This window comes from Macrobrachium rosenbergii, chromosome 36, assembly GCF_040412425.1.
Source record: "Macrobrachium rosenbergii isolate ZJJX-2024 chromosome 36, ASM4041242v1, whole genome shotgun sequence".
NCBI lineage: Eukaryota > Metazoa > Arthropoda > Malacostraca > Decapoda > Palaemonidae > Macrobrachium > Macrobrachium rosenbergii.
In genome coordinates this window covers 15,561,607-15,585,037 of record NC_089776.1, presented here as the reverse complement: position 1 = coordinate 15,585,037, position 23,431 = coordinate 15,561,607, and the positions used below count along the sequence as shown (strand labels likewise).

General features: G+C 36.1%; 1 protein-coding gene across 30 annotated transcripts in view; it reads left to right on the top strand.

The window, feature by feature from the left end:
* Positions 1 to 23,431, top strand: part of LOC136856665 (rho GTPase-activating protein 45-like) — a 596,905-nt gene that overhangs the window by 408,623 nt on the left and 164,851 nt on the right. For 2 of the 30 annotated variants that reach the window (XM_067134723.1, XM_067134720.1), the window contains exon 1: positions 11,816 to 11,969. The exons of 23 other annotated variants lie outside the window; for them this stretch is intronic. Coding sequence is in view for 4 of the 7 variants with exons in the window: in XM_067134722.1 (XP_066990823.1) it covers positions 15,663 to 15,706 (44 nt within the window). In the remaining 3 variants the exon portion in view is untranslated. Of the gene's footprint in view, positions 1 to 11,810; positions 11,970 to 14,184; positions 14,212 to 14,937; positions 15,707 to 23,431 lie in introns of those variants that run through there. 5 more of the 30 variants (XM_067134722.1, XM_067134721.1, XM_067134719.1 and 2 more) reach the window with 5 other exon arrangements.

Here is a 23,431-nt window from a genome sequence, read left to right as displayed (position 1 = left end):
ATTCGTCACTCAGCCCTCACCTTGTCCATCCCCGGCAATGAGTAATTTTCTAGGAAAGTTGTCAAAATTCAACGAGACGAAAAGCAGTCCACCAGATGCAGGGCAGTGTTCGCCAGATTGTCGTGGGGTTGCAAAGTGCTTAACATCTGCTTATTTGTTTACTCATTTATTTATTTTTGTATTTATTTATTTTTAACCTTAGTTTACTTCCCTTCGCTGGCCTCCTTTTGTTCGCGTTGACAATCTGTTTTGTGAAAGCTTTTTAAGCAAGGTACTGGGTCTTTGGTCTTGTTCTATAATAGTGGTTGCGCATTAATAATAATAATAATAATAATAATAATAATAATAATAATAATAATAATAATATCTTGTAAATTATTTCTCGCTCATTACTCTGAAATGACCTGTGCTACCTCTACCTGAGAAGAATTTACGGCTGGGTGCCGGGGCAGCAAGAGTTCTGTTACTCAGAATCAAGTCGCTTTACTCAAGTGCTTTTTCTCCTCTGGTGATATTTTGTCACGTGGTGAAGGGATCGAGAGAGTTATGACTGGCCAGAGCAAACTCACGTTAGGAAAAATGTCTTTAAATGGACTTCCCTTCTGAAGTATTGGCAAACTCGCCATTTAAATCAGAGGCTGGAGAAATCATAGAGTAAATAAAGACAAAGGAATTGAGTTCTACATTCATTAAATACGCTACAGTAAATTAGGTAAAGGACAGATGGTGCCCAAGATGTTTGAATAAATTAACTCGAATATTGAGGAGTTTTCCTCCTGGTGTGGGCATCTGGCTTTGGTAAATGAGTGAGTTCATAGAACACAGGAGTAGAACATTATTTCTGTCATCTGAAATGCGTGAAGTGAAAGTCTCATCACGCTGTGACGAAAACGTACACAACGATTCATTTCAAGGATAGTTTATAGAGAGTGACTTATGTTGGTAGTTTAACCGTTTCAGAGGTTTTATCGATGGGTTCATTATGGAGGGTAATAAGAGACGCATTGGCTATTATCGTTTCCGTTGGTGTTTGATAGTGGAGATGATTAAGCTTTGATTCCCGATCAGGCAATTACCCTAATGGACAACCGATTATAGATCAGAAACTCTCCCATTTATATTCGTTGAGTCTCCAAATATCCAAGTCAATAATTAGATGTTTTCTATTTTTTGCCCTAAATAAAAAAAAGCAAAACACACACGATATCATTATTTAGAAGTACTCTACATTATTAAGGGACAATCTCCATTGCGAATCGCGTCTTGCGTTAGTATACAGGGAATTGATGTGTATAAATATTTTGACATTTCAATGTCAACTAAATTTCTTGTCGTGTTCTGTATATGGATCGGATAAAGTTAATGTCTTTTTTCCGCTTTTTTTATTGTTTGCCAACGAAGCTGATCGGAATTTATGTATTCACTCGTGTCTCATCTCACTGTCCGTCTGTCTCCGTCCACAAGGCACCCCTTATGGAGTTCCTCATTGGGTGGGTGGATTCCGTTCTCAGCTAGCACTCTGCTGGCCCCGCGTTCGAATCTCCGACCGGCCAACGAAGAATTAGAGGAATTTATTTCGGGTGATAGAAATTCATTTCTCGCTATAATGTGGTTCGGATTCCACAATACGCTGTAGGTCCCGTTGCTAGGTAACCAACTGGTTCTTAGCCACGTAAAATAAGTCTAATCTTCGGGCCAGCCCTAGGAGAGCTGTTAATCAGCTCAGTGGTCTGGTTAAACGAAGGTGTACTTAACCTCTTATGGATATACTTTGATGAAATATCCACAAGGGGTTGGGTTTTCCAGAGAGGGTGTTTTAGATTTTGAGATGGATGCATTTCCGGATTCAGCATTTTTTGAAACATGATAGTTATTTTTTATAGCAGCTACGGCGGCGAAATGGATCAGTTTATCCTTAAGTTCCCTCTCCTCTCAGCTCACTGGAGGATGCTTCAATTATGCTCAGACCTGAGAAGGTCAAAGGTAGAGCTCTCGATTCTAATGGGATCTACATTTTTCATCACGTTACTTCAAAAAAGCTTTCTTATTAAAGGGGTGATGGCCGTTATTAGAGTGGGGTCATTAGCTCTTAAGCCATCGGATTTAATGAGGCTGTTTCAGGAGAAAATAATAAAGTCGTTTCTGTATAAAGTTAATAAGATTCCCTAAACTATTGCTTCTTTTTTATTAAGCTTCTGCTTTATTTTTAGTGATGCCACCCTCTTATAGGAACAATTCTACAAAATGAATTTTGCTTTGCGCCCTGCAAATGTGTGCCATTACTAATGTTCGTTTAGGTAATGAAAGTTAGGATTACAGCTATCTTGTAAAAACCGTGCTCACTGTAATCCAGAGTGGCGAACAGTTTGTTGCGTATCTGGACTGTAAGAAAATAAAAAACAAATATTAAATTTTAAAGAACTGATCTCACGCAAAGACCTATGCGGTCTCTTTCCTAATGCGCGGATCTAGCTCCCGCTTATGAAAATACGTACATGATGGGCATAATCACAGATCATGTGGCATACCCCTACCCCCTTCGTGAGAGATGGAGTAGTGTCGGAAACAAGCCAGGGGGGAAAAGAAATCGTTCGAGAGGCGAACACCTGGCGAGGTAATTCCCAGCGAAATTCGTGGACAACTGCTTCTGTGCTTCGCTGCCAATTTCTTTGAATTATCAGTTCCTGTGCTTAAACTCCTTTTTTCTCTTCTGCTGAACCCACATTTTAGCTCTCTTTTCTGCCTCTTTCTCTTTCCCTCCCGTCTTGCACTGATGTTTCAACCTCACAAAAATATTCTGCCAGATTTCCTATGTCTTTTAGTAATCACGAATTCGCTTTGGGATTTAAAATGTCGTGTTTATATAGAGCTGATTGTCGGAATTTGTATAAATGTTTTGTATGCTCAAGCACAGTATATTTATACTGATATATTCGTATAGGTATCCATATGTATACCCAAATGCTTCTGTGTCTGTTGGTTTTGTGTGTAGATTTTTTATGCATGAATTCCTTCGTTTTCTGCAGAATGAAGACAATGAAACATGTATAAACTCAATAACTAAAATCATTACTCTCCACTAAAATCTATGATCATTTTTAAAGGAAGTAAGACGTTACCTCTCTTCCGGCCATAAACTGTAAGTGAAGACCATATATCCATTTGAGCGTCAGCTCAGGACTAAAAGCCGAAGAGCGGTTGAGAAAATACGTTTTCCAGATCACTCTTTCAACCTATGAAGGAAGGGGAAACTCAATTTTAGCTCTCTCTCTCTCTCTCTCTCTCTCTCTCTCTCTCTCTCTCTCTCTCTCTCTCTCTCTCTGTTTCTCTGTTTCACGTTTTCTGTCATTCTCTTTATCTCAGATACCACTTTCGGTTTTCCTGCAACCATTCTCTCTCTCTCTCTCTCTCTCTCTCTCTCTCTCTCTCTCTCTCTCTCTCTCTCTCTCTCTGAAGTTGTTTTCGTTTTCCTGTCTGTCGTTCTGCCTCTGTTAGTATTGGCTTAGCCCTCCATTTCTCTCTCTCTCTCTCTCTCTCTCTCTCTCTCTCTCTCTCTCTCTCTCTCTCTCTCTCTCTCTCTAACACACACGATCTCTTCTTCTCCTCCGTTCCCTTCCACCGTTGACCCTCCAAAACTTATGAAGGATAATCGTTCCATCGGGGCAATTTGCTACGCTTTCAGCCTCGATTTCCCTTTTATTGAAGAATTTCTTCCAGAGGTATGATTTTTGCTGGGAGCGGTGAGGAACATTCTTCCATTCACCGTAGCTAGAACCTTAGCATTTCTCGTTAATGGCGTATACATAATAATTCCTCTGTACCTCAAGAAATCTGGCAGTGTTTAAAGTCAGATAGTAATCGGCATATTGTTAAGTTTAATGGAAGGTAAAACGATAATTAGCTACTGGATTAGGTATATTGCGCGGTAGTATAAAGTCGAAAAAAATATTTTCAGTCAAGAAAGAGTATTTTAATTTCTATATTTTGGCCTTGCATATTGTTTCATGGAGTTATTGCGTTTATTCGATGATATTACACATAATTTAATACGTTACAGTGAAAGAAATTTATCCAGAAAGTCAGTGGTGGCCTCATTAGCTTTATTGCAGTACTTGTGTACTTCTACTGTCAAAAAATAGGGTAAGGTCAAAGAAGGTCGAAATGGCAAGTCCCGACCCTAGCGATTCTTCAATCTGGGTACCTTTATCCCAGGCTAGAGGTGAGAGAGCCTTGCTTTAGGTTGAACGACAGAATTGTAAACTCGGAATTCCTTACCTGTAGGCTAATGTTCTTTCACCCCTAAAAAATATAAATAACGGGTACACATTACATTTGATTACAAAGAGGTGTTCTTGCAATAATAATAGGATTAACTTAGTGGCTTCAGTTGGACTTCACAGTTTGGTGCTTTTGAGTTCATGGCTTGACAGGTTTCACTGGCAAGCTCTGTGAGCTAGGGAATGGGGGTTTTGGGAGTTCTGTAGGCCTGCCTGCTGTGGCACCAGCAGCTGTTGTGTGTTTCCTCCTCGTTCTGGCCTGGGTGGAGAGGGTCTAGGGAGCTGACCACATGTCTGTGACTGTTGTAGTATTGTCTCTTGCCATGAAAAAGGTCTCGCACCTCAGAAAGGCGTTTGGCCATATCATGCTTGAATACTTTTTCTTTTAATTTCTTTTGTATTGGATTGTGTTTTTCTGTTTGGTTGTATTTTACACAGCCGAGGTAAATTAGCCGGATAGACATTTTGCGTTAAAGTATATCATTGACGCTCTACTTTACTGAAGCGAACTCACTTGTTATAATATAAATTTCATATGACAAAATCGCGCTTTCAGTCTGTTAACGTTTGCAGTTTTCCTTTATCTACCATTGCATTTTCTTGTTGATTAATTGTTAATAATAATTCACATGTATGAGTTCATTTTGAACACATGTATAAATGGACCAACTTGGACTTAGTTGTATTTTAACGACTGTAACTCATCCAAACTCAAAATAAATCATGTTTATCTATCTCCATAAGTATTCATCATCAGGTCGGTTATTCTAATACTTCGCAGCGTGGAAGCTCAGCCATTGTAATCCTGTGTTCCCTTTTTTCCCCTCTTAAGATATAAAGATTCCTCTCTGACAGCCTGATTGACTGTTTAAATGAAGAATGGATAGAGCTGTCAGTCTTTAGAATTCTTCTGCTCTAGAGAAAGAAATTTTGGGATGAATCTCTCTCTCTCTCTCTCTCTCTCTCTCTCTCTCTCTCTCTCTCTCTCTCTCTCTCTCTCTCTCTCTCACGCGCTTTGTGTTTGTGTTAAAAAGACTTCCAAGGGTAGTCGATGCTCTTTTACATTCTTCTCGGCAGAGGATTTCATCCGAAATCGAACGCCGTTCGATATGTCTCCGGGAGGATGCTGCAGGTACGACTGGAATCTTCAATTCTCTTCGTTTTTCCCCACACAAACTGTTTATATATATATATATATATATATATATATATATATATATATATATATATATATATATATATATATATATATACTATATATATATTATATATATATATTATATATATATATATATTATATATATTATATATATTATATATATTATATATAGCCAATATATATATATATTATAATATATATATATATATATATATATATATATATATATATATATCAGCCAACGGTTATAACGTATCATCAGTGTTGACGGTGAAGACAAGCAGAGAAAGATACAAAGGGTAGATTAAAGAAAGGATATGGAGGAATGATTGTCCCAATGATTGGTGGTAGAAAGGAAACGGTTGATTCATATAGGTATTCGAGGGTAAATTTAACAGGAAGGTGGGATGAGAAAAGTGATTCACGTGAAGAAAGGAAGGTAGCAGAAAAACATTACAGGGTTTAAAACAGAAAAGAAGTGTTATGGAAGAAAACCTTAGAACGGACGGAGAGATTCTTAAGCCAGCTTTACTTCGTGGGACGGAAGTTTGAATGCTTAGTGCAAATGGACTGAGAGAGAGAGAGAGAGAGAGAGAGAGAGAGAGAGAGAGAGAGAGAGACTGAAAGGTTTTCCTTACCCAAAAATTTCTTTCATAGGAGCAGAGGGATTCTAAAGAACTGTTTGCTAGTATGTGTGGGGTAAACAAGATGATGATGCCGAAAAATATATATTTCAGGATCAGTTTCTTTTGACATGATTGCCCACGAGAATAGACACGATTGGTTGTGAAATGTGTAATTCGTTGTCTTGGAAGGATATAGAAGTAAATATAGGAAACGTTTGTTGGGCGAGGTTGCAAGTGCTTTATTTGATGTAGCCACGACTGGTTGCACAAACAAACAAAAAACCGCATCTAAGAAGTCAATTAGAGACCTGCAAGACTTCCTGTAAATTGCGGCGTACATGTTGACTTCTTAAGCCTGAAAAAGTCCTTCTATAACGACGAGTTGACGAGTACGATAGAAGTAAGATGTCCGGGTTATTTATTTAGCATATCTAACATACAAATTGATATAAAATATTAAAATGTTAAAATCCAGTATATATTATCATGAAGGGACCGCGCTAATCCTTACAACTGATACACCGTGTGTCAAGATTACTGAACAGCTAAACGCTGACCAGGCAAAGAAAAAATTATATGTATTGAAGATTAATTTGTGGCAGTTTTTCATTGTACATATATGCAACATGTTGTAGATTGTCTGGTATATGGTTATGCGATAAGGAACACCGTTAGATATAATTAATTACCTATCAGCAGTAATAATAATAATAATAATAATAATATTGAAGCGAATCACTAATAATAATCCCGTTTTACATAAAACAACTTCTCGTTTAACTATCACAAATTCTTGAGTGAATAAATGCAAAGTAACATAATGTTCTTAATATGAACGCAATACAATTGTCGAATTATTTAGGTATCGCTGTTATTTGACTGGCCACTAGAACCTGTGAAAATAATAGCTATCAGTGGTACCATTGGGCACGCGTAGTATAATTACACTAAATGTGTAAGATAGGAAGTAAGAAACAGAAAGCAGAGGCAGAGGTGCCTCTTGGAGGAAGGAAGATGGCTAGTTAGGTAAAACGTACATGGCTAGAGAATTTCCAGTTCCAGGTATGCAAATGTACCGCTCAATCTCCGAGATCTTTTTCCATTCCATTGGGGCCCCAACTCCAAAATGTTAACAACGAACATCGTCTGTTGAATTTTAAAATCTTGGAGATTTACTACGTCTTCCCGATAGAGGAAAATCCATAAATTCTGTTGCATGTAGGACAATAGATAAAAGAGTTAATAGTTTTGGAGAGAGAGAGGATAACAAATATATGTAAATTTGTCATAACGAATATAGTTATTGAAGCCGGAAGTGAGTGTTTAGCTATGGGGAATTCGAAAGGAAAAGGAGATTACTGATGAAAGTTTTTCATGAACCATTCATTCAATAAGTGGTTGTAAATACTTTACAACCGCAAAAATTGATATAAGTCTGACAATGAATAATAATTTTTGAAGTTTCATCATACAAGTAAAAATTTTCACATAGGAGAGAGAGAGAGAGAGAGAGAGAGAGAGAGAGAGAGAGAGAGAGAGAGAGAGAGAGGCTAGAAAAATGCCCTTCGAAAATATTCATGCACGCCTTGGATTTGCGCAGAAAGTCTACGGCCTTCTCTCGCCCGCCCTCAAACCATCATTAGTTTTCTTTCCGAGCTTTTAGCTGTCACCGGGTAAAAGATTCATCTCTCAGATGTCATCAACAGCATCCTGTTTTTGGGGCAGCATCATTTTTCTTCCGGGTTTATGATGCTGCTAAAGACGGATGAGGTTATCTCTCTGGGAACACTATTCAGATTTTATGTTTGCTTATTGCGATTTATTTCGACGTGTTTATTTCGTTAATTGTTGTCAGCGAACTGGTAATGTACGCTGAAATAATAAAGGATTTTTTATTGACTAAATTATAATGGTTGCTATTAAATAAATGTAAATTTATACATTGATTTTATTTATATATATAACGTTATAGTTTTTTCTTATGTTTTTACGATTGGAAATATTAACAATATATAATCTTAATAAATACGCCCAGAAAAGAAGACAAATAATCTTATCATATGATGAAAAACATCCATATGATGGTGAAAATGAATGCTTTTATTTTCGTTCGTTCGTGAGTTTTTGTCCTGTTGTGAATGACCTTTCTCGTGGCTTTCCCGTTTTTGAGAGAAACTTGAGTCTTCTTTATTTTGTCCGTGAATCAGACCCAGTCAGTTTGGCGTATTAGTGTCCTACCACCTGGGCTACGATTATACATGTATATACATGTAAACATACATTCATGCATATATATGTATGGATGTATAACTTATATACAGTATATATATATATATATATATATATATATATATATATATATATATATATATATATATATATATATATATATATATATATATATATATATATATATATATATATATATATATATATATATATATATATATATATATATATATATATATATATAGTATATGTATAATAAAAGTGACAGGAAGACAAAATGTCGTAACAACTCCTATCTCTGCCTTATTTCACTTGATCTGAGTCTTTCTATCAAATCAGCGTTGGACAAATTCAGCCTAAATTTAATCTTTTCATATAACATCACTAAAAAAACATGCGTGTAAGAAATTGATTGGGCCAGACGAGTCAGGAATTACACGTCAGATTAAAGCAACATAGATATTCTTATTAAGAATCGTAAAAAAAAAAAATTTTTTTTTTGAACCAACGTGAAAAATCTTATAACCGATTGGTCCCCTAGCAGTATAATAACGAGATGTAATAACATTGTCTTAGAATCAGCATTAATAGAGTTTACGAAAATATTCAAATCCAAGTCTGTATATTCTTGATCCATTTCTGCACAAGACGTTCGAAGAAGATTTAAACGAGAAAATGAAGGGTTTCGGCAATTGTTGTTCATTTCATCATCGCCTCTTTGGCCATTCCTGCACATGTCTTAATCGAACACGTTCTTTATCTGAGGATCAACTTCGAATGGTTATCATTTTAGTGTGCACTATCTTGCCTCTTGGCGTTATAATGTCATGTTTATGATTTATGCCAGATTTTTTATTTCATTGTAAAAAAGATAATGTGACAGCGATCAGTAAATTAGATCATCCTTTACAGTGCATATATTGATTAATAAAATGTGGTGAGTCATGTTTCGTCATGATGTAAATCTTGTATCGTATTCCACTTTGCGAAGTTACAACCTGAAAGTTGTTATCGCTCAAGATAAGAGATAAACTTATTGTAACTGATAACTATATGTAGCAAATAAACACGTTTAGTGTATCAGTAAGAGTTACATGTGATAGATCATTTTCCGGTCAATTTTAACATTCTTTTGTCGTAGTGTGCGCTCAATAACCTTTGCTTGCCTGACGACAGTTGTTGACAAAAAATGATACATGTTAGAAATAAAGAACAGTTCATTGTAATCGGTTAAGTGTTTTCCAGTATATAGTTTCCCTTTCTCGCACTTTTATTACCTTCCATCGTTTAAAAGGGGTTTGTTGCTTCCCTCCAGGTTAAGACACTTTTTTCCCTTTCGCCTTTTTTGTTTTCTTCTGTCCTGCTCGTTGTAAGGGAACTGGTTTCCATGTCCACCGGTCTTCACATCAAAAATATTGTTTTTTAACACTTTGATATTTTTGGCGCGGAATGGCATCATTAACCCCGGACCAATTTTTTTTTTATTCATTGATGTATGTATGTGTGCTAACTGAAATTCATATAGAATTTTTTTTTGTATAAGTTTTAAGTACTAACTTTGCTGCATTACAAGTATTCTGCACAAAATGCAAGTTTTTAAATTGAGAACTAGTATGTACCTCTTATGCATAATTGTTCACAAATGCCTAAGAGGTCTTTAGGGCAGTGTGCCGTGTACGCGCCAGGCTGTGGGTTCAGTCCGACATTTGCTTTTTGGAAGTAGTGAACGCGAGTTCAGGCGTTCTGATCAGTCCTCTCTTCTATTTATTTTCGAAATGCAGAATCCTTGTGACCTTTGTGCTTCCTGACTTGGGCAGCCATGCCCTTCTCGGTCTGTTCACCATGGAAGGAAATGGCAAGCAGTTTTGTTCATGGTAGTATGTCATATTTTTATTTTTTATTTTGGTGCATTTTTATGACGAAAGAAGGATTTCATCTGGAGACATAAACACTAGAAGAGGAAATTTGCACAGCTTTAATATGCAAACACCTGTAAGGTGACGCCCCAAGAGCGTGTTTTCTGACATTCTTCTCTAAACTTAACGACAAGTAAGGTATTTTTTCTGTAGTGGTACAAAATTCTACATACAAATAGATAGCGCAAGATTTAGCGACAAGTTGCTAAAAGATACAGGGAAACTTTAAAGCATAATCAATGGATTTATTGAAATTCTTGTGCAAATGTAAAATGTAATCAAATGAGATTTTTCCTTGTTGTGAGTATGTCAGCTGGTCTGACTGGCTAATTGAAATTTTTATTCTTTTCTTTTGCATAGACTGAATAAGTCCGCTTTCTCAGCTGATTCGGGGCCCTTGGTTGGTCTGGAGATCTGGTTTAAAAATGACCGTTTAAAAGAAAGAATACTAGGAGGTACAGTAAAAGAGAAAGAGAGAAATCAAAGGCACATCCAGTCGACTACTGAATGTTAATTTTGGATTTTCTGATGTTACTAACTTTAGTTGGGTTCGTAATTTTATGGTGTGACTTCACTAGCAAACAGAAAATGTGCTAAACAGCATTTATTCATGACCAATCATATAGCAGATGTAAACGTGCTATTGATGAGCTGTCTGTGTAAGAGTAAAACGAATGAAGTTTTATTCAGTAAGGACTATGAGGATAATTACGGTAGCGGCTAGTGACGTTTTTTACCTCTGAATTCCACCTCTTTTTTGTGGTGACCACTGCATGTATGGGTGAATGACTTCCACCTCTTTTTGTGGTGAACATTGTGTGGGTGAATGAATTCCACCTCTTTTTGTGGTGAACATTGTATGGGTGAATGAATTCCACCTCTTTTTGTGGTGAACATTGTATGGGTGAACGAATTCCACCTCTTTTTGCGGTGAGCATTGTGTGAGTGAATGAATTCTACCTCTTTTTGTGGTGAACATTGTATGGTTGAATGAATTCCACCTCTTTTTGTGGTGAACACTGGATGGGTGAGTGACTTCCACCTCTTTGTGGTGAACACTGTATGGGTGAATGAATTCCACCTCTTTTTGTGGTGAACATTGTATGGGTGAATGAATTCCACCTCTTTGTGGTGAACACTGTATGGGTGAATGAATTCCACCTCTTTTTGTGGTGAACATTGTATGAGGGAATGAATTCCACCTCTTTTTGTGGTGAACATTGTATGAGGGAATGAATTCCACCTCTTTTTGTGGTGAACATTGTGCGGTTGAATGAATTCCACCTCTTTTTGTGGTGAACATTGTACGGTTGAATGAATTCCACCTCTTTTTGTGGTGAACACTGGATGGGTGAGTGACTTCCACCTCTTTTTGTGGTGAACATTGTATGGGTGAAAAAGTTGTACAGATAATTTTGAAAAGGGACGGAAAAGCGTGTTACAGTACCATGGTTTCTCAGACAAGGTTCTTTGAAACGATATCAAGTCATTCAAGATACCTTGATAAAGGTAGGCAGCAGGATATGACTATATCGGACATACCTTGGCGCTTTTGATTGTGCAAAGGTGTACCGATATGATTAGATTTCTTCGAAAACCTTGCGTCAGTTTGGTTTGCACTGTTAGCCGTGTGCTTTATCATTTCTGTAGAGAGTAGCTGTAAGTCAGGTTCATATCAAAACATGGATCGCGTCAACAAGAAAAAGTTGTCCTTTGATACAATACCGAGTGGTAGAACATCCTCATTTTGTGTCTGATGAAGGTACGTGTGCTCTGTGCTTTTACAAGATAATTGAATTTTGTAGGTGAATTGCAGTGGACTTTGTTGGAAGGGTGAGCAGTGGCCCAAGGAATGGGTAATGGCACTTGGATATTAATCCTCACCCGATTGAATGTTGAACGTTGACAGTGGTATGTGCTCAGTTTCTCACTTTTGGTGTTTTGAAATCTGAAGTGTTTTTCCCCATATGAAAGTTTATTAAATGTTTTTTAGCACTTATTTTCGTTGACATGTAATGTTTTCCTTTGCAAATAAACATATATATGCATCTAGATGTTACTGAACCAAGACATTGGGGGCAGAAGCTCGAAATTATAATTTTTATGATGAGAATTGAGTGTTTTTACGTCTTAGAAAATTGCAGTGTGATTAAATTGTTCGGTGTATTACATTTAAATTTTATTATAACATTTTTTACTGACTTGTGTAATGCCCAGTGGCATAAATTTCCCATGGTAAAAAAAAATATTCCTTAAAAAGTAAGAAGAATAATAATTTCACCAAAATAACTTGAAACGTGAAGAGTGTTCATCGTAATGAGAACAGTGTAGAAACGAGAGCGTTATAAGCTTGACGATGGTTGCTCTGTAAATGAGTGTGTTGTTCTAGTTAGGAATAAAGTCATCTAGACTCTAGGTAAGAAAGAAACAGATGCTTTCGCCTTTCCGTCAAGACTTCCGATTTGATAAGAGTGAAATCAAAACAAATGCGCTCAAGGGAATCGTGCGAAAGGCTCCCCCACAGAGCCGCGATGCCAGTGTACTGTTACGGCCCAACAGTCGTAAGGTCGTCGATTGATTCTTATCTCTCTCTCTCTCTCTCTCTCTCTCTCTCTCTCTCTCTCTCTCTCTCTCCAAAAACGATTATCATTTTCATTTCGAAAGAAAATTCATACGTATAGTTCAATGTTCACTCACAGAAGGCTAAGGGATTATATCTTTGACGTTAGGTGTCAAGGCAACAACTTGATCTCTCGTTGGGAATGTACTCAAAGAAAACGATGGAGACGCCTTTTGAGAACAAAATATACTCTACTTTTAGGAAAAATGGCAAATTTGTTTTCGGCTGAGAATTGGCTCAGAAAATGAGGGCAGCCTCCCTCTGACACATGATGGGCTAATCATAAAGCAAAGGTAACTTACTCTCGACTCCCTGACAGAATGGAACTAGTGCTTTTGGCATCCGAACTGCCGTGAAGTCAAGGACTGAAAAGGACTCAGAAAATGAGATGAAAACCAGAGTCCTCGCGCAAGGAAAACGGCAGCTTTCTTTTTGGCTGCAAGCATTAAAGCGATAGCGCCGCGAGTATTTGGTAGGGATTTCTAGTGTCTTGCTTTAAATCTTCATGAAGAAGAACGATTATAAGAATTTCGAGCAGAAAGCAGTGGGATCTATGTGTTGGAGAATAAAATGCAGTAGGATTATTCACGTTTATCACTAAAATCTAAGCGGAAAAAATGGAAGATGATAAATGAAAGTTAATACGCGAGTGGAATGAAATTCGCTTGTTAATTAGGTGATTAGTTAGAGAGAGAGAGAGAGAGAGAGAATTTGCGATGTAAAGGGCCTTCAGCGTTTATTCATTGTCTTAACATATTCCTTACTATAGGTTGTTTTTTCTGTTCTGTGTAACAAGGCAGTTAAAGGAGATTATTTATTCAGCAATATTTGTTTATTTGGTTTTCCATAAGATAACTTGGAAAGTTGTTGATAATTTCATGTAAATTTCGTGAAACAGGCTTTGTGACCAGGATTTTGAGACGGATCCAGACCCCAGATTTGCACTGAATATAAAGGTTTATTTTAGAGGGGGTGTGGGAGGGGGGTGGCTGCGGGAAGGGCGTTGCTGATTGTGACACTGGTAAAAAGATTATCTTATGAAATTCAAATTTGGAGAGTTGAGTGATCCTAGTATGTCTTAGAGCATAAAAAAAATGATTTATTTAACTGGGTATGTAATCTGGCGTCGCAACTACTGTGGTCAAATAAAAAGTTAATGTAACACAGAAACAGGAAAAAACAGTTATAGTGAAAGAAAACAGGAAAAAAAAAAAAATACAGTGGCACTATCGAGATCGAGACAGGTGGGTGACAGGTGGACGGATGAGAGAAATGGGTGTGGGTGAATGCGTCTTGATATTTAAAGTGGATAATAAAACACGCGGATGAACAGCGTAAGGATCGGCAAGTGTGTCTTAGTCTCTCACTGGCAAGGATATTGTAGGTAACCCTTTGTGACCCCTTCGCTGCGACATTGCATAATAATAGAACCGCAAGTTTGTATGAAACGTATTAATATTTTTTTCGCGTCGCCTTCTCTTCAAGATAGCAAACAACCACGGAAAATGTTGGAAGGCATTTTTATTTATTTATTTATTTTTCGTGCGCAGTATGAACGTTCTTTTCGATATAAATGTAAACAGTTATGTACTACAGACGGTTTTTTTTTTTTTTTTGCATTTGTATGAATAATCACATAATTCTGTGAATCTTTATGATTTTTTGCGTGTGTTGGAGTGTTTGAAAGTGATGACTTTTGTTTTGCAGCAAAACTTGATGTACTGCCAACGTTATTTTTGTTGCTGCAGAGTGCATTGGCATTATTATGTGGCGATTTTAGTATTATCTACTTTACTTATCAGTGAAAGCGATATTTTCATTTAGTTATATGTTAGTGAAAAAATGTCATCATGTGAGTGTTTCTGCATTTTTGCTTGGTATTCACAAGCGAAGGCGATGCCATTCTTGTTTACTTAACAGTGTTTGCGAATAGTGTGCAATAATGGCATAAAATGGCTGAGTTGATTAGAATTACATTACCATAACTAACGAAGGAAAGGCAGTTGCTAGCGCTCGTTATATTAGATTGCAGTTGTACTAGGAGTGTTCCTGAGGGTCATTGAACTGTGAAGAGTAATCACGGGCGTTCACTTTTTTTTTTTTTCTTAAGGATTTTCCACGTGGAATAAGCCAAATAAGGGCGCTAGTTTGTGAGCAGGGTTTCAGAGAACAGAATGTCCTTCTGTAAAAAATCGTAAATTACCTAAGGAAAGGGCTGTATAGCAATTTGCGGGTGACAAAAAGGACAACTAAACAGAAATAAATATACGTAAGTAAATAGCTTTGATAGTGATCATAAACATTTATCCCCGTGAAAGCGAACTAGTTTTCACTTTCATAACACTTGAAGAATCCTTGATTTCACTTCGAAATCTTGAGGATACTTTCGGTATTTGGGAAAAACAGCTTCAGATAAGTTCAGCGATCAGGAAATAAATGAAAACCGGCCAGAAAGTTTTCATTGGTGAATGATAGTAAAATAAGGAATATATTAAGATAGAAAAATGACGTAATCGTATGAAAACTTTTGTATTGTAGTGAACTTTGTAAAAGAATGATCGAACACAGAAATTATTAGTGATGTTGAGTATAAGGAAAAAACTGACCATAAAAATATATAATAAAATAAAATTAAATATTGAAAATTATTATTTGTAGTGAATATAAAAATAAGGTCGAACACAAAAGCTATGAATGGTCGTGAACAGAACAAAACAAAGGTCATCCATCATCGTTCTCATACCAGACAGATTTTGTAGGTGTGGCATCGCCTGATATTTTAAAGGTTAACCATTCTCTATGAACTGACGTCAGAAAGTTGCTCTCCTTCCGTCCATGATCAAACTCGGGAATGCCTTCACAGCGGCACTTCAGGCAAGGTAATTATTTTGGCCACCATTTCATTTATCAAGTTTGTTTCCATGGTATTTCAGATTAATGTGTTTTCTGGAAATGAAAGTACTCACGATATTGAAATTAGCTTTTATCAAAATTTCTTTCGCTATTCCGTTGAGATTAAATATTTGAGTCATCCACCAGTTCTTATAACTTAACCTCGCTTTCTAGTATTTTCTGTTCAGAGGAAAGAACAACCCAGATTTTGGGAGACTGGTATTTTTGCATATTCTGATAATATTATTGATAATTAAACTGTTGAATGGATAGAACTCATCTGATCCAGTGAGCAACAACTCGACATGTGTCATACTGGCAGAAATGTAAAAGAACTCCACTTTGTGGTTTTTCTGGCCCCCAGTGTGAAACTTTTTTGTTTTCTTCTTGATGGGTTGGGGAGGGAGACAGTGTGGTTTTTCCCCAGTGGGTCCTATTTCGTTTCCAATTTCAAGGCTCTTTTTCAAATTTTGTCAAAGTTATTAAAGGCCAAAGTCTTAAGAAAAGTCACGGGACGAATAATGTCAATGTAGCACCACGCTCGAGTATGAAATATATATGGTAACTAGCGCAACATTGATATTTCTCGGAAGAAACAAAATAATGACGGTTCATACAGATAGAGCCTGAAGCTGAGGTTTCATTCGTAAGCATTATGCAGTTGTAATTGTTTCACTGAAGACGACATCTTTTTCTGTGATCGTGCTTTATTATACTCGAGAGTTCCTGTCCTTGCGATGTATAACACTGAAACTATGAGGTTACGCCATTTACTAGTGCTAGTTGATTTCTCAGTCTGAGTGGTATTTCTCTCTCTCTCTCTCTCTCTCTCTCTCTCTCTCTCTCTCTCTCACTGATCTTGAGACCACGACTTTGCCTCTTATCGGCATCTTCGTATTGTTTACTGAACCCAGAAGGAATCATCAAGGGGGAAAAAGCTAATGCGTGTGATGGAAGAAGTACATAGTCTTTATGATAAAGTCCCTTTAATTCTCCATCTTTCCATTCGTTCCATGGTGATGATTTGATGTGTTGGTCTCTCTCTACGGTGTTCCGTGTTTTATTGCTAATGCATCTTTTAAGAACTAAAGCGGACCTGAGTTTGTTTCGTCATTATCTTCGTGAGCTGACTTGGAAGAATTATGCATTTTGCGTTTGTCTAGAATTTTTGTTTGTCCAAAGAAGACATCAAATGTTATATTTGAATTTCAGTGAAATTTTAGAGGGGGCCAACCCACGGGCCAAAAAGATGATTGTGGGTTTGGTTAAGGGTCCAGGAATCTTCTTCCTAATTCTTTGTAACGTTGCGGAATGGGGCAGTATTTTTTCTTCTCATTCGTACTCTATGATATAGGGCAGGCCTTGGTTATCATGGACTTTCGGAATTTAGGAAAATTAAATCTCTTGTTGTTTGCGGAGATGCGCACTGAGAGCGATTTCAAATTTCCAATTTTTTCGGTGTAGACGTAATGCGTTTGTGGTACTGCTTTTGTTTTTTACCGTAAACCATTTATGAAATTTTAGAAGTTGGTTTGTGCTTCGTTTCTCTGTAAGAAATCTACAGTGCAATGTACGTATATACGTTTTGATTTGTAGGGCAAGTCCCGAATATTTAAAATCATTGTTGTTATTATTATTATTATTCATTGATAAGGTACAACATTTAAGGTTCATAATAAAAGTATTCATGGTTTAAAGATATTGTTAATATTGTCAATATTTTTCAATTAGCTGAGCGATTTTTATGAAGCCTATATGTTGATAACCAGCAATCAGTGCATAAGAAGAATTAAATAATCCTTACGGAATTTGTTTTGCCGCTTCGAATTACTTCCCGGCGGTGATCCGGAATCGCTGTAATTCGAACTCTCTTATATCCTACGTCTCGGTCCAATAACTCTGCCCTCAGATCACAGGAAGGCAATTCAGATTTAATTGCCTTTGTGCTTATGAGTCAGTATGCCTTTTATGTTCAGAGTTGAATGTATGACTCACTGCAAGGGAATTTAGACTAAATTGCCACAGCGCTTAAGAGTCAATATGCCTTGGTTGTTGGTAGTAGGCGACTGCGTGGTACGGTGCGTTATCCGAGTTGGAAGGCTGGTCGTAGGGATCTCGGGGAAAGGTCAGATTTCTGTTACTTGATGAATTTGTTCTTAAAAGCAGCATCAGAATTCGGGATTGCTGAAATTAGAGTATCTGGCCAGACAAAGTTTATTTTGATGTCGTTATATCTTTTATTCAGCACCATATCACCTCAAGATTGACTTACGTCACTGAAAATGAACATGCATTAATTTGAAACATGCTGAAAACGCCATTACCTTAGAAACAAAATTCCTCAGACTAGCAAACCCACTCGTTATAAAAAGACAAAGAGAGCTAAGAAAATGAAGTAATATATATAATGTGGAAAAGAACAAGTGAATATAAGAAATCAGCCGGCTAATAAATAAATACATGTAAATATTGTAATGGAAATTAAAAAAAAACTGATTTATGATGAAAAAAAAAAATGATTTATGAGGAGCATTATGGATACCTGTCATACTTAATTAAGCGCCCTGGAATCGCTGTAGAGAAAGATATACTCGTATCGCAATAACGTCCGGGGCACCTGTTATGTAAACTGCACTAACTGTCTTCGACAGCATCCAGAGTGGTGCGAATTGGCACTTGTGGGCCAAGGTGTGGTTGACTTGATCGTTGTGCTTGGGGACTCTCTTGGGAGGTTAGGGCTTTTGGGAAGGGAAGGCGGAGGTTGTTGGGGGGGGGGGTGGCATCTTTCAAAGGGTAGAGACTGTTCGTTTGTTTGCGTTTATGGTTTGTAATGGTTTCTGTATAAGTCCGCTGGCGAAGGGTTTGGAAATCAAATAAATTCATTGGATTATATGGTCCTCTTTGTTGTAACTTCATTTCACATATGGACCGAATATTGTTTTGGATTTATCCATAATTTATTGGTGTTTTCTTTTTGAACCTGCGAACGCTTATGTTTAGATTACAGGGTTTGAATGAATGAGTTTGTGAGAAAATTGGTAAATGAAATAATTTTGACATAGCTAAAATGTCTTCGCTTTCGTCGATTGTTTTCTAATGTTCTGGAGTACTTTTAAATTTTCCGATTATGTTGAAAAACGACAAATGTGCCTTACTATGATATGGCAATATATCTCAAGATCTTACTATGAAATATGTATCAAAAGGAATATATGTGGCCGCGTGGACGCACTATAAACAAGACCACTTGAACCCTCTACCTCCATAATCGGTATGAAGATGAAACGTAAAATCAGAACACCCAGTACATTAAGGAACAATAACTTCGTATAAGAAACATCAGATAGACAATAGTATTGTTGCTGTTCTTGAACTCTGAGAGCTACTATCCACTGAAAAAGTCGCCGTAAGCAAAGAAAATGAAAGTAAAATAAATTTAATGGAGGCACAATAATAAGCAAAAAGAAGAATAAGTGAATAAATATATATGTAATTATACGGTACAGTATATTATTATATATATTACTGTATATGTATATATATTATATGTATTACTGTATATATATATATATATATATATATATATATATATATATATATATATATATATATATATATATATATATATATATACTATATACACGTGTGTGCGTGTGTGTGTAGATTCATAGATTAATCGACAGAGAGAGAGAGAGAGAACAATAAAGGTATACGCGGAAATATGAAACCTGAGTAGCACGGCATTATTGCTGCTTCTCTGGAAGTTTGCAGATGATTTTCGCTGCGAAAACTTACTCTCGTTCTGTTATGTTACCGAAATATCTGAAGGCATCTGGCAACGATGAGTGCCACGCTGCCCCGAGTGCCTGTTTGACAAGAGGAGAGCATGGGGCCCCTCTGTGGCCCCATGTTGAGAGCGTTGGGGTATATGGTCAGTTTGAATGTGGTGATTATGGTGAAATGGCGTCGAGGTGTATACTGTGATAATGGTAATGGGAACTTTGTGGTGATTTTGATGTCCAAGAAACAGTCCAGAAAAATAAGGATGGTATGGGCGTTTAGTGTGGCAGGTGAAACACATGAAAAATTTCGCTTTTCGTGAGAAAATTCTTTGCTCTTCAGAAGTGATAAGTATCGATCCATTTTACAATGCAAAGGCCGATGGAAAAGGCACCGTTATACCTTTACCTAGCCGAAGTTTGGTGAAAAGAGGAATGAAATGAAAATGAGTGTGGGAATTACCATGATTAACGAGTGATGCCAGTGTTTTTTTTTTTGTCTTTACCATAGAGGCCGATAGGACAGTTAGTCTATTGCCCATTTCGAGTCCAAGGCCAGGGGAACAAAGATAAGTCAGATCAGAAAAAAGAAAGAAAAAAAAACAAGGGGGAACGTATAACCTCGAATGCAACGTCAGGGAAGCCTCTAGAAAGATGAATGATTTTGGTGCATTTGTTTGAAAGCCGAGCTTGAAATGGTGTCTCATTGTCAGAATTTATTTCCTTGATTTTATGGAAGTATCTGTGAGTTTCCCTACACAGGTCACTAAGTCGTCAAAATGGAAGTGTGTCTTCAGAGCTGTTTACGCAAAGCCAGTTTTTATGTATAAAAATGTATGCATACATATGCATACACAAACACAAACAGTCTATATATATATATATATATATATATATATATATATATATATATATATATATATATATATATATATATATATATATATATATACATACAGTATATATATGTGTGTGTGTGTGCGTGTGTGAGTGGAATATAAAAACACAGTACAGTGCTTCTCAGTTATCAACAGTAGGATCCACAGTAACAATCTCGATTATAAAGGACTAAATGTATTTATAAAAATAAATATAGAGCTTAAAGCTTTCGTCCATCCTTCTGTGGACTTGATCATTGAGCTAAAAAGAGACACACAGCAATGGTGAAGAAAGCGAACAATGTATAAGCAAAATGAAACTGGTAAATATAGCCTTGATTCCATAGACATAATTAGAGGTAAAAATTTAGACTGAATTATATACAGTATGGACATCGTCTTATTATTCGTCAATGTACCACTTGATTTTGTATAGGGCAATTTGGTCAAAATTGTCAATGAAGGAAAATTTACGCCATCTATTCATATTAATGAGTTGCGTGAGCTCAAAAAGAATTTTGTGTAATTTCTACAATGTATGAGTTCGAAGGAGATTTCTGCCAACAAAAGGCATGAGTTGCTATGGGATCCTCATTGTCGCCTGTTTTAGTTAATCTTTGTGTGGAATTTTTAAAAATTCTTTTTGTGAACAAGCTTCCAAATGATTTGAAACCTTTTGTATGAGTAAGATAAGTTGATGATATCTTTATTGTTTATGAGGACGATACCGAATGTTCTGATAAGTTTTTATCACAACTGAATAGTATTATTCCACCCCTTAAGTTTACAATGGGAAGTGAAGCAATAGTCTCCTGCCCTTTTTAGATTTGGTTGTTCACCGGGATAATATAAATAAGTCGTTTAGATTTTCTGTTTTCAGGAAAAGTACTCACACAGCTACGTACCTATAATTTTATTCATACCATGATGAGAAAATCAAAAGTAAGGTTTTAACCAATTTGTTTTTTTAGACTGTTTCGAGTTTGTGACCCTATTTTCATTAACCAAGAAATAGAATTTTTAACAACAAGTTTCAAAAAGTTATGTTACCAAAAGTTTTTTTTTATTGACAAATGTCTTTCTAGAGCCAAGAGAATGTTTTACAATCCAAGTGAACACCGAACAACTAATAATCTTAAATCCCTTCCCCTTCCATATAATTATGACCTGAGAAAATTCTAAAATAATCTAATACTTTTAGAAAAAAATTATCAAGAACATTTGTAGAAAACCAAACAGCGATGTCGAAGTCTATGCTACTGGGTGTAAAATCTGTGATAAATGTTATATTGGAGAAAGTGGTCTTTCCCTGGACCAGAGGAAACGGGAACATATTGCAGCTTGCCGTTTGGGTAATGTTTACAGCGCCAGTGCTAGGCCGTTGGTTTCAAAAAAGGTAAAATTATTTATAAAAGTTCTGACAGGGCCACTAGGAGGATTGTGGAAGGAGCACTCATCACTTTACTGTACATGACATCTTTGATGGGAATGGTTGCATTACGGATAATTCACTTGTAAGTAAAGAGATTTGCAAAAGGGACGGAATTAAGAATTTAGAAAATATTTATCGCCTTCTTCAACCTGGTAATGTTGATAAAAACCCTTCACCTGTTCCAGAGTCTGTAGATCAAACTATCATTATGGATAACGACCCTCAGTGGCAGATCACTTAGAATTCTTGAACGAAATAGGACTCAGTAACTAGTTCGCTTTTTTTAACCTTGTTTATTAGTTTCATTCGGTTTATATTTTGTTGTCTTTCTTCACCATCGTTGTATGTCGCTTTTTAATTTAGTGATCAAGTCCACAGAAGGATGGTCGAAAGCTTTAAGCTCTGTATATATTTTTACAAATACATTTCGTCATTATAATAAAGATCATTACCATGGATCCTACTGTAGATATATATATTTATACATATTAATTTTTATCACATACCGTGACATTTTTTATACACATTGAGCTACAAAAGTCGTTTAATATCCAATTCGCGCTACTCCGGGAATATCACCCAAGGGTAGTTATAAGTGATAAATGGTTTGTTACCTCAGTGACTCGAACACCCGACAGTACCTATCAACGACTTCCAGTCGACGTTCTAGACCACTGGGCTTGACTTAGGTACCAAATCATTTATTAATTACAACTCCCCTTCGAATTATAAATGATAAATGATTTGGTACTTAAGTGGTTCGAACACCCGGCAGTACTGTGTTTGAGTCACTTCTAGAGTACTGTGCTTGACAGCTCAGTGGTTTAGAGCGTCGACTGGAAGCCGTTGATGGGCATTACTGGGTGTTCGAGTCACTCTGGTACCAAACCATTTATCACTTATAGTTTCCCTTCGTTGATACTCCCGGAGTAGCGTGAGTTGGATATTAAACGACATTAGTAGCTTAATGTTTGTATGTATGCATATATAAATATATAGTATATGTATATATATATATATCTATGTATATATATATTTGTATGTATACATAAATACATATAAATATATGTATATATATTACATATATAATTATATATATACATATGTATTATATATATATATATATATATATATATATATATATATATATATATATATATATATATATATATATATATATATATATATATATATATATATATATATATATATATATATATCAATCAGGTTAGGAGTGAAGGATCATTCCATTATTCCTTTTCAAGGTACTTTATTGTTGCTGCGACGTTTCAGGACTAAAGTCCCATTTTCAAGCTATAAAAATAGTTTTTATTTTAACTTTTAACTTCTATTTTTATAGCTTGAAAATGGGACTTTAGTCCTGAAACGTCGCAGCAACAATAAAGTACCTTGAAAAAGGAATAATGGAATGATCCTTCACCTAACCTGCTGATGTCTACCGGTTGATAGAACCCTCTCAATCCTCACTATATATATATATATATATATATATATATATATATATATATATATATATATATATATATATATATATATATATATGTGTGTGTGTGTGTGTATATATATAATTTATATATATCCGCACCATTTTTATTCGTAACG